Here is a 12065-nt window from a genome sequence, read left to right as displayed (position 1 = left end):
GAGCTATGAGTTTCTAGGTCCTCCAAAAAGAACAAAGTTCCATTGTTATTAATAATTACATCTAACATAAGACTCAGTCTCCTGAACACGTTCCATGTAGTTCAGACATTCTAGGTTCCCATACTTCTGCATACTTCTCTTCAAGTTTTATCAATACCAACGCTGTAAAAAGAAAGGCAAGCTGCTCTTTCCAACACAACACTTACATGAGATCATGCCGAAACTCTGAGCACTAGCATACCTATCTTGTTCTTCCTTCTCCAGTCGTTCTTGCTCCTCCTGTTCCTTCTGCAGCCGGGCCTGTCTTCTCTTTTCAGCCAAGATCTTCGCAGCCTCTCCTGCATCAGTGGTGCCTGCTGTGGGCTTCCCCAAGGCTGCACCAGAGGAGGGGCATCAAGAGGAAAAGATCAAGGGAAATGAACATAATGACTCCACTTACACAGCAGCTGCCAGTTGGAAGTGAAAAAAAATCCAACCCAGTGTGGTGACGGGAAATGCTGTCCAGACTAGCACAATCAACCACCAAGCAAGAGAAGTTGTCACGGGCTGGCTGTAACCCTGGACGCATTTTACAGTGGAAGACAATGGAAACGTGAGGAGGAAAGACAAGGTCACTAGCAAGTGCCACAGCAGCCACCATCTGGGTGAACTCACTGCATCATAGAAGCCTGAAAGACTAAAGGAAGATCTTCTCTTGTGTGAGGTGCAGATGCAGCCTGGATGCAGCCTGTCTTACTCAGCATCCCCGTGAGCTTCCACAGCCATGAGTGGAGTCAGCCCCTAGGTCTCCTCCAGGGGACCCTCAGAAGACTGAAGGAAAGAACTCAGGAGCAACGTGCAAACCTGAGAAAGCTGCACGAGGGGATGAACTTGTTCCCAGGGAAAAATCCCTCTCCCTCCCCAAAACAGGAGAGAATGGCATGTAGATTGGGTCTGAGGAGAACCGTCTTGGGAAAGCCAAGGCACAGTGGCAGCATCTACCTGCGCTGTTTTCGGCTTTCCCTCCTGTGGCAGCAGCGTGCTTCTCACTGGCATGCTTGTCCACTACATGCTTCTCTAGGGCTTCCTCTCCTTGCGGGCCAGCAGCCTGCTGAGCCAAGGTACTTTCTCTTTCCTTATTGCTCTTCTCTTTCTCTGCTTTCTTCTTGGGCATCTCTTGAACAGAAAGGGCAGGTAAGCGGTACTTCACAGGAGACCCTGGGTAGGGAGGTTTCGTTGTCTTTGGAGACTGTGGATAAGCTTTAGTAGCTGTCCTGGAAAACCAAAAATATGCCAAAGGACAATTACTGGGTCTGAACACAGAGCTCTCTGTTCCTAAGACACCTAGTTCCGAAAAGCTGAACAATTTCATCCTTTCAGAGGAAGAAAAGTAAGGCTTAGCACACACTCAAAAGTCACAAAAGTGCTCTCAGCCCAACAGGAATATATGGTCTCTCTAAGATGGCCCTGGTGGAAAGGGAATTATTTTAAGAAGCCCAACTGATGAGGCCATGTCCTAATCTCACTTAGGTTTCATGACAATGTAAAGAAGGAGTATCAGGCACTTTCCTACTCCCTCTTTTTAGGTGAACATCAGGGTTGAATCTGGTTTCAGCACATGGCAATGAAAATGCGGGCTCCTTTTAAAACAATTGTGACAAAACATATAATATCAAATTTACCATTTTAACCATTTTTAAGTGTACAGTTCAGTGGCGTTCAAGTCTCCATTCCCCCTCCCCTCAGCCCCTGGCAATCACCCTTCCACTACCTGTCTCTGTGAATGTGCCTCTTCCAAATAACTCGTATAAATGGAATGATACAGTATTTGTCCTTTTATGTCTGGCTTATTTCACTTAGCAAGTCTTCGAGGTTCTCCATTCCTTTTTAAATGCTGAGGAACACAGCCAACATATGGGCATGGGAGCTGTTTTTTGGAGGGTCTCAGGTTTGAAAGAATCTCTCTTCTCCCAACTGGACAGATGCAAAAGGTGAGGATGAGCCACTTGATTAAAACACAGGAGCTTGTCTTGTGTCTGCTGGGAAAGTGTCCATTACAGGTATGCCAGCCTAGGCTTGGCTCCTGGTGAGTGCTGCTTGTTCAGGACACAGGTAACAGCTTAGCTTGAGATGCCCAGTTTCCCTAGAGGTTTGAACAGGGATGTGGGCATTTGTACAGAGTTCCTCTAGGAAGGATATAAAGTAATGTATACAGAAATTACAAGTCATCACCCTCAATACTCAGCAGGTTGAACCATGAATTGCTAATATCTGACTTTTTTATCTATAAAAACAGCAATAAAAATGGCATATCACCCTAATATTCAAAGACAATTTTTCACCAGAGGCTTAGAGTTACCTAATCAGTCCTGGTAGTAAGGGGAAATATGATCAGATCAATATTAAACTTGGTCTTGAAGGGGAAAAGAATCCTCAAGTGGCATGTGGACTGGACTGGGTGAGGTGCAGAACAATTTTTCAATATGTTTTCATGTTAAAGGGCCAGCTCCTGGTGTCCAGGAGAACACCTTCCTCCTTTTTGTCAATGCCAGGCAGAGGGCCAAATAAAGGTGGGAAACAAACAGGTGATCATCTGATACAATGAATACATCTTAAACATGATGTGAATTTCTAAAATCCAGTTGTTTCAGTATCAACCATTTCACTGATGTAAAAGCAGCCTACATCACATATCCACCACGGGCTATCCACCCCTCCCATGGCTGTCTGTCTTCTCAGCTGAACAACTCTAACCCCAAACACAATCCTTTCACATTGGCCAAAGTGGCTTCCCTGTGTCCTCATGCCATTAGGCCTGGAGCAACTCAGAACTCCCAAGACACCTTGTTTTTGTGGATGGTGCTTTGACTCTCTGCAGACTATTCTCCCCTCTGGCCTTGGGCTCAGGCCCCATATTTGGGTTCTCCTAAGGGATGCAGTTTTTCAGAGTGCTTAGCAATCAGGTGGTTTTTTCCAGGTATACTACATAATGCTGGTCTTCTATTTTTTCCTAGACTCTTACCAAGTAAAAGCCATGCACAGAATCCCCCTGACCCGCCATACACATAGGCACGCATAGCAGGCTTCCTTAACCTGGCATCACTGACATTTAGGGCTGGATAGTGCTTTGTTGTGGGGTTGTCCTGGGCACTGTGGGATGTTTAGCAGCATCCCTGGCCTCCATTCACTAGATGCCAGCAGCAGTCTGCTTCCCACCCAGGTTGTGACAACCAAAAATGCATTCAGACATTGCTAAATGTCCCCTTAGGGACAAGATCTCCCTCAACTGAGAATCCCTGAGACATGGGGTAGGGCAGGGAGGGAGAGAAAGAGAAAGAAAGAGAGGGAAAGAGAGAGAAAGAGAGAGAGACAGATAGACAGACAGAGACAGAGACAGACGCACACACACTCTGTCTGTACCCAGTAGGTAAGAGTGGAGCTGTTCTGCTTGGAGGGGTAGTGTCCAATCCCCATGGTGACCTTGAGGCTCCTGAGAGCCTTGGCTCAAGAGGTAATGTGTGAGTGCCTCTACAATTCAGCTTGTGAGTCTTCATGTGTTCTGATACAGTCAGACCAGGTCCTTCCCCTGACCATTTGGAGCTCAGACCTCCATTCACACTCTCTGCTGTTGTGTTCATGTTTACTGAGTGCTGTCTAGACGCCAGCCACTAGGCTGCTAAATTTGTGTACATATGTGTGTAAATGGTATGACACAGGTACTATTATCATGGCCACTTTACAGATGAGAAAACTAGGCTTAGAGAGGTGAAATGGCTTCCCACAGTGAACTAAGCCAGATAGCGTTCTTACAACTCTGCTCCACTTCCTGTGTTGCCATGGCAGCTAAGTCTGAGTTTGGGGTCACCAAGACCCCAAGATGTTCTTTCTAGAGCTGGCACAGAGTAAGCACTCAATAGCTGTTAGGTATTGGTGTTGATCAATTAGATCATAAACTAAAAATCCAAATAATCCTCACAGATAAGAATGAACTAAAATCAGGAAGATGAACTATAATAACAGGGGAGCCCATATTCTGCTTGCTCACACTGACAGTGCTCCACTGAGCATGGTTTTCCAATGAGTTACACAATGTGTACTAACTATATACATTAGTTGAGCCTGAATTTAGGCTCAACTAATCTGTATAAAGATACAGCAGGTGGTCTTTTGCTTGGTCACGCCTTCCTTTCATGCTGTTATCTAAGGTGAGTGGTGCCCAGAGTACAGCTGTATACCCGCCACCCAACCACCAAGAGGGTGTCTCGAGAGATTTGGTCTAGTGCCTTACCAAGATCAAAGCACATTACCTCCCCACTGGATTGTCATGTGAATGATATGTGTCCTTTGATCCAACAACAGTACAGGGGCAGGGAGTGGATCTGAAACTTGGCAATAGAAGCTGTAGGAAAGAATACTATCTCATGGTAGATGATAACAGATGGAAACACTTTCTCATCCCATAAGCATTCCTACCTTGACCTGTTGAGGAGGACTTTCTGGCATTGGAAGGCCTGGCAAATCCCACCTGATCTTCTTGCTTGCCCTCACCCTCCTCCCCATGGAATGAGGTATGATTTCTCTGATTGGTGAGAATAAGCAAAGGTGCTGGGTGTGCACAATCCTGCCTGTTCTTGTTCTCTCCCTGGAACTTGCCTGCGAGCCCACACTCTGGGCTTCTCTAAGCAGTATAGAAAGAGGTGGGTTCTGCTTCAGGGGTCCCTGAAGTGGCACTTCTGCCCATGAATGGGTAGGTAGACAAGGAGCCTTCCTGCAGACATGACTCCGACCATGAGGGTCTCCAGGGCTGGACTGGGGGAAGTGGGTGGGAGGCCTAAACTGGCTGCAGCCTCAGCAGCCATAGCCAGCATCTGAGTTCCAATACGACCTCTGTGTGTGCTTAAATGGCTCACACACTCAGTCAGTGTGGTAGGAGCCTGTCGCCTATGTCAGACCCATCTAAGTAAATGGAAATGCAGGCCAAGATCCTAATCCTAGGGAGAAAAGGCTAGGCATAGCCCTGAACAGCCTTTCTTGTTTTCAAAGAATGGTCACATGTAGGTTCAGTTCATGCCACAGACTGCAAGGTTCCATTCTAAATAAAACTGGACCAATTACCCATGAGCACACATTTAAAAATAACTTCTACCTGAGAAGTAAGGGTGGATTATTTGGGATAAAACTCATTAAGAAGTCTGTTTACAGTCCCCTACCCTAGCCACTGCCCAATAAACAGAGTAAGTTAGAAAACATACACATACACTCACATGCACACACAAACATGACCTTCAAATCAGAGAAGTGTGGGCAAGTCAGATTTTACTTTTTTACAGTGAGTGACCAAAATACAGAATTAAAAAAAAAGAAGTTCCCAATGTTATCTACAATCTGTCAAGTTTCCTGCTCATCCTGCCTTGCCACTTGCTTACATGGACTTTGTACCCTGCCAGCTGCCCTGCAAAAGTGCTAAGCACAGGTATCTGGAAGAAACTAAACCACAAGGCTGGTATGTCAGACTCCTCGGCTCTCTGGTCAGCCCTGCTCACATTGCTGCAAGCCAGAGAAAGTCTGGCAAGCTATTTTTCAATTTCCTGGAAATAGGTATCTTGGCTGATGAAAGAAACATGAATTAATTAGGGGAACTCACTGTGCTTGTATGGAGGTTTATTTTGAAGTACCTTCTCATCTATTTAACAAGGGTCTATTTGATTGCCACAGTAATCCAGTGAGGTAGGTAGGAAATTACTATTAACCATATTTTAGAGAAGAAAACCGAAGTCCTAAGAGTTTAAACAACCTTTCCCAAAGAAATGCAAACAGACAAGAGTGCCAGGGCTGGCACTCAAGGCGTTTGTTCTTTGTCTCACTTTTTTAGCTCTTCCACTTTAATTTTTTAAGGTCCAATAAAAATATAACAAAGAGGATTCACAAGGTGTGTTTAGGATGGTAAACTAGGCCTTCCAGGAACATAAGGCAGGATGATATAACTTTTTAGGTTCCATGACTGGTAGAAAATACGAACAAACACCTCTGTAAACAGAGTGGCAAGAATAACTCTCTGGAGAGGGTTGTCATGCCTCTGAATGTGAGTTGACTGCAAAGTGGAACTACCAAAGGACTTTTTTCCTCCAATCTTGGAACCTAGTTCCATGTTCTCCAAAACCACTTGACTCCATGCAGTGAGTGAACACAGCCCACTCACTGCATAGGAGGGGTCTCGGCTTCATCAGCACAGCTCAGCTAACATTCAGAAAAGTTTGTTACTTCCCAGATAAGAAAGAGCAGCAGTTTTACACCGGAGAAACCTGGGAACACCACCTTAATCCAGTAATCAAACTTAACATCACCAGTAATTAAACAAACTGACATCATAGCCTCCTGATATGAGGTACTGAGAAGGACCCAACACCTGTGCCACAAGATTCCTGCCCAAAGAACACAACCTGAATGTGATGAGAGGAAACGTCAGGCCTATCCAAACTGAAGGACACTCCTCAAGACGACTAGCCTATATTCTTTAAAAATGTCAAGGCTGGCCTGGCACAGTGGCTCACGCTTGTAATCCCAGCACTTTGGGAGGCTGATGTGGGTGGATCACGAGGTCAGGAGATCGAGACCACCCTGGCTAACACAGTGAAATCCCGCACCTACTAAAAATACAAAAAATTAGCCAGATGTGGTGGCACGCGCCTGTAGTCCCAGCCACTCGGGAGGCTGAGGCAGGAGAATGACTTGAACCCGGGAGGTGGAGTGAGCCGAGATTGCACCACTGCACTCTAGCCTCGGTGACAGAGGGAGACACTGTCTCAAAAAATAAAATAAAATAATGTCAAGGTCAGGAAAAAGAATGGCTAAGGAACTGTTTCAGTTGAAAGGAGACTAAGAAGATGAGACAATTAAATGCAATGTGGGATCCTGGGTTGGACCCTGGACCAGGAAAAAAAAAGTGATATAAAAAATTCTATTAGGCCAGACCTGGTGACTCATGTCTGTAATCCCAGGACTTTGGGAGGTCGAGGCAGGCAGATCACCTGAGGTCAGGAGTTTGAGACCAGCCTGGCCAACACGGTAAAACCCCATCTCTACTAAAAATATAAAAATTAGCCAGGCGTGGTGGTGTGCCCCTGTAATCCCAGCTACTCGAGAGGCTGAGGCAGGAGAATCACTTGAACCTGGGAGGCAGAGGTTGCAGTGAGCCGAGATCACGTCACGGCACTCCAGCATGGGCTACACAGCGAGAGTCTGTCTCAAAAAAACCCAGAATCTTATTGGGACACCTGGCAAAAGTTGCACATACATTAGAAATTAAGTAACAGTACCAAGTTAAACTTTCTGATTTCCATAACAATGGAAAATAATGTCTTCGTTCTTAGGGGCAAAGGGGTATGATGTCTGCAGGTTACTCTCAAACGGTTCTGGGAGAAATCTGTGTATGTGTGCCTGTGTGTGCATCTATGGAGGATGAATGTGAGAGACTGTGCAAGACTGAGTGAGGGTGATAGGGGATGGGAAGGATGACAGAAATGTAAAAGGTGTGGAAGAAAGTTCTTTGTTCTAGTCTTGTGATTCTTTGGCAAGGTTGAAATCATTTCGAAATTTAAAAGTTGAAAAAATTTGTCTAAACTCAAATGATCCTCTGATAAGACTCAAAAATACAGGACTGAGTGAGTATACAGGTATGGTTGCAAGGAGGGGATATCACCTGACATTTTCAATTACCCTCTTCAGGAAGAATTTCAGATAAGAATGTAAAAGCCTACTGGAGAATGATGTGCTGGCAAAAACAGCAGTTAAATCGCCCTTGTGGGAGCCTAGCCTGCTGTAGATGCTTATCTGTGGGAGAGGATAACCAAGCCATACATCTCCCAGAGCAGCTTATGGGAAGGGCACCCAGCCAGGATCCATTAAATGTCCTCAGCCACCAAATGGATAGCCTGGGTCTGGGAGGGAGCCTTCCATGGGTCTGTGATTTGGAGTAAAGTGGGAGGTACTTGTTTTGGGCCATCCAGACACCTTTATCTAATGTTTTCCCTCATATGGAATATGTTTTGTTTTCAATACATGATAAAGTGAAATTAAACCAGGTCCCTGAAACAAAACTGATCTCAGCTATGATCTACCTCTGGAAATGATTATCTTTGGCACACTGAATTTTCCAAAGATGGCCACAATAATATCTCCCATCTCACATGATCTTATCTTTTGAGTTTATCTCTTCATCCCATTGAATCTAGGTTGGCCCGACTGCTTTGACCTATCAAATACAGCAGACAAGTAAGACTGTGCCAATTCAGGGCATAGTCCTTCACTGGCCCGACAGCTTCTGCTTCCTGCCCCAAAAGATGCTCAATCTTGGGGCCATTTCTTGTTGGAACCCAGTCACTGTGAGAAGCCTAAGCCATACAGAGAAGCCATAGTAGGCACTCTGGTTTGACAGCCTCAGCTGAGCTCCCAGCCAACAGCCATCATCAACTGACAATCGGGAAAATGGTCCATCTTGAACCTTCAGCTCAGCTGAGCTCTAGGTAACTGCAGCTCCAGTCAACACTGGACTGCAATGGCATGGAAGACCCTGGGTAACCCAAGTCAGCCCACAGAGCAACTGCACAAAAGATCCAAAGAGAGAACCTCCCAGTAAGCCCAAGTCACAGAACTGTGAAAATGAATAACAAATTACTGTTTAAGCAACTCAATTTTTGGGGGCTTTGTAACAGCAGCAATAGATGGCTGAAATATTACCTATCATAATGACCAAACTGACTTAGAATATATTTCTAAGAATATAAAACCATTAGAGAATATTTCACGCTGAAGACCTGGAAGTACAGGCAGCATCAACACTCAGAGGCAGAGACAGGCTGGACAAATCCACTTGGCCACACTGGATTTCTTTTCTTGAGGTTACGGGAACAAAGCTATGCTCCATCTATGTCTTTCAGAGTGTTGTTGAATCTAGTTTCCTAAAACCCATGCAAGTACCCAATGATGAAAACAATAAAAATAAACTTGAACGTTTAAAAGAGCAATGCTATTAACATGCACAGCCACCCAACAGTGGCTTAATTTATCTGAGATCAGGCAGGAGAATAATGCACTGTCAGAGCTTAGGTGGTCACAGGAAAAGAGATCATTAATCACACGACCTGCTTGGGATTCTGGATGGGGGAGTTCAAAGGGCTAATTGAGCCCCTTTTCAAAGCCACATCATTTCCAGTGTGTTTTTAAAATCACACACTTGGTCTGCACAGAAGGAATGTCAAAAATACCAGTTTTGGTGGGGGTTTGTTTTGTGTGTGGCACCATTCTAAAAATCAAGTAAGTCTTTTTTATTATGTTTTTCCAACATTGAGTATGCAAGAGAATATTTACAAAACATGTAAAGTATAAAGAATGATATAAATGGCCGGGCACGGTGGCCCACGCCTGTAATCACAGCACTTTGGAAGGTCAAGGCAGGTGGATCACTTGAGGTCAGGAGTTCAAAACCAGCCTGGCCAATATAGTGAAACCCCGTCTCTACTAAATATACAAAAATTAGCCAGACGTGGTGGTGCATGCCTATAATCCCGGCTACTTGGGAGGCTGAGGCAGGAAAATTGCTTGAACCTGCGAGGCAAAGGTTGCTGTAAGCAGAGACTGTGCCACTGCACTCCAGCCTGGGCGACAGAGTGAGACCCTGTCTCCAAAAATAAAAATAAAAAATAAAAAGAATGATACAACTGGCCATGCGCAGTGGCTCGCGCCTGTAACCCCAGCACTTCGGGAGGCAGAGGCAGGCGGGTCGTTTGAGCTCAGAAGTGAGCAAAGGACAAAGTCCTTGAGCAGGTCTGGTCTCAGCATTTTCCCTATCTGCCAGGCAACCCTACCCTGGCCCTCCAGCTTCTCCTTCCCTTCTTACTTGCATCCCATACCACTGCTATGTCTGAATGTTTGTGTCTCCTCAAAATATGTAAGTTGAAACCCTAACCCCATGGTGGTGGCATTAGGAGGTAGGGCCTTTGGGAGGTGATTAGGTCATGAAGGTGGAACCCTCCTGAATGGCATTAGTGTCCTTATAAAAGAGACCCCAGAGAGCTCCCTTGCTCCCCTTCCATTATGTGAGGACACATTGAGAAGATGGTTGTTCATGAATCAAGAAATGGGCCCACACGAGACACTGAATCTGGCCATACCTTGATCATGGACTTTCCAGCCTCCAGAACTGTGAGGAATACATTTCTGTTGTTTATAAGCCACTCAGTTTAGCAGCCAAACAGACTAACACACACACATACTGAGCACCTACTGTGCAACAATAAATCAAGACAGTTTCCAACCTCATAGCAGTCTAGCAGGAGATTGCTAAGTAGAAAACATTAACACCAAGCAATGAGGCATAGACCAACCACGCCTATGCCCTGGTTTCATGCACGGCTCTGTCATAATGTCACCTTCTCAGAGAATCCTTTCCTGACCACCTTATCCAGGCACTCCCTTCCACCACTCTGTCATCTGAACCGATTTAATTTTTTTTCACAGTGCTTATCGCCACCTGATCTTATCCATGCTGTTCACCGTCACATAAGCTCCAGGAGGGCAGGGACTTTTGCATCATCAGCCCTTAGAAGAGGGCTGGATGTTAAGTGAGTGAGTGAGACAGCACTGCACACGATGCTCTGTCAACACAGAGAAGGGGGTGAATTCAGCTTTGGCTGGCTCTGGAGAGGACGATGACTGACCGGAGTCCTGAGCAGATGGGTAGCTCTTTGGATTAGGGCCTGTACTGTGCTCAACTGTGTACAAGGCTCCCCCCACCTTGCTGGAGGTTCCTTGAAATAGGGACTCTTCTCACTCATTTGGAGATTCTCTGAGACACTGGGCATAGTGACCTGCATTCATTCATTCCACAAATATTTAATGTACCTACTATGTGCCTACTAGTGTTCTAGACAGAGTGGAAATTAAATTTTTTTCTCAAAATTAAACTGCATAAAAAAGTCTGGAATTTTAGCCAAGTCTCTTTGATCAGGGACAGCTTTTACAAAACTCAGATGATGTGTCCTTTAAAATAGTTGGCCAGGCGTGGTGGCTCACATCTGTAATCTCAGCACTTTGGGAGGCTGAGGCAGGGGGATCACAAGGTCAGGAGATCGAGATCATCCTGGTTAACATGGTGAAAACCCATCTCTACTAAAAAAAAAACACACACACACACACACACACACACAAAATTAGGTGGGTGTGGTGGCACACACTTGTAGTCCCAGCTACTCGGGAGGCTGAGGCAGGAGAATCGCTTGAACCCGGGAGGCAGAGGTTGCAGTGAGCCGAGATCATGCCATTGCACTCCAGCCTGGGCAACAGAGTGAGACTCCGTCTCAAAAAAAAAAAAAAATATATATATATATATGTGTGTGTGTGTGTGTGTGTGTGTGTGTGTGTGTGTGTATAAAATAGTTCTAGAAACACAATCTTTTTCAACATTTTCGACTTCACATTATTCTAAGTGAACAAATGCAGAAACAGAAAACCAGACACTGTATATTCTCACTTATTAATGGGAGCTAAACAATGAGTACACTTGCACATGAAGAAGGGAACAACAAATATTGGGGCCTACTTGAGGGTGGAGTGTGGGAGGAGGGTGAGAATAAAAAAACTACCCATTGGGTACTATGCTTATTACCTGGGTGGCAAAATAATATGTACACTAAAACCCTGTGACATGCAATTTACTTTATTTTTTATTTTTTGAGACAGAGTCTTGCACTATTGTCTGGGCTGGAGTGCAGTGGCGCGATCTCAGCTCACTGCAACCTCCACCTCCTGGGTTCAAGCGATTCTCCTGCCTCAGCCTCCCGAGTAGCTGGGATTACAGGCGCAGGCCACCACGCCTGGCTAATGTTTTGCATTTTTCAAAGACATGGGGTTTCACTATGTTGGTCAGGCTGGTCTCGAACACCTGACCTTGTGATCCACCCGCTTTGGCCTCCCAAAGTGCTGGGATTATAGGTGTTAGCCACCACGCCTGGCCTATGACACGCAATTCATCTATAGAACAAACCTGCACACGTGCCCCTGAAACTAAAACAAAAGTTTTTTAAAAAAAG

General features: G+C 45.3%; 1 protein-coding gene across 16 annotated transcripts in view; it reads right to left on the bottom strand.

The window, feature by feature from the left end:
- The window catches only part of LOC105478204 (MAP7 domain containing 2), a 109156-nt gene that overhangs the window by 17814 nt on the left and 79277 nt on the right, over window positions 1-12065 (bottom strand). For all 16 annotated transcript variants that reach the window (XM_071088965.1, XM_071088963.1, XM_011735313.2 and 13 more), the window contains 2 exons: window positions 982-1253; window positions 242-374 (listed from right to left, as the gene is read on the bottom strand). In XM_071088965.1, the coding sequence (XP_070945066.1) occupies window positions 242-374; window positions 982-1253 (405 nt within the window). The remainder of the gene's footprint in view (window positions 1-241; window positions 375-981; window positions 1254-12065) is intronic.

Source organism: Macaca nemestrina, chromosome X (genome assembly GCF_043159975.1).
Source record: "Macaca nemestrina isolate mMacNem1 chromosome X, mMacNem.hap1, whole genome shotgun sequence".
NCBI classification, from domain to species: Eukaryota; Metazoa; Chordata; class Mammalia; order Primates; family Cercopithecidae; genus Macaca; species Macaca nemestrina.
This window is presented reverse-complemented; position numbering and strand designations above follow the sequence as displayed.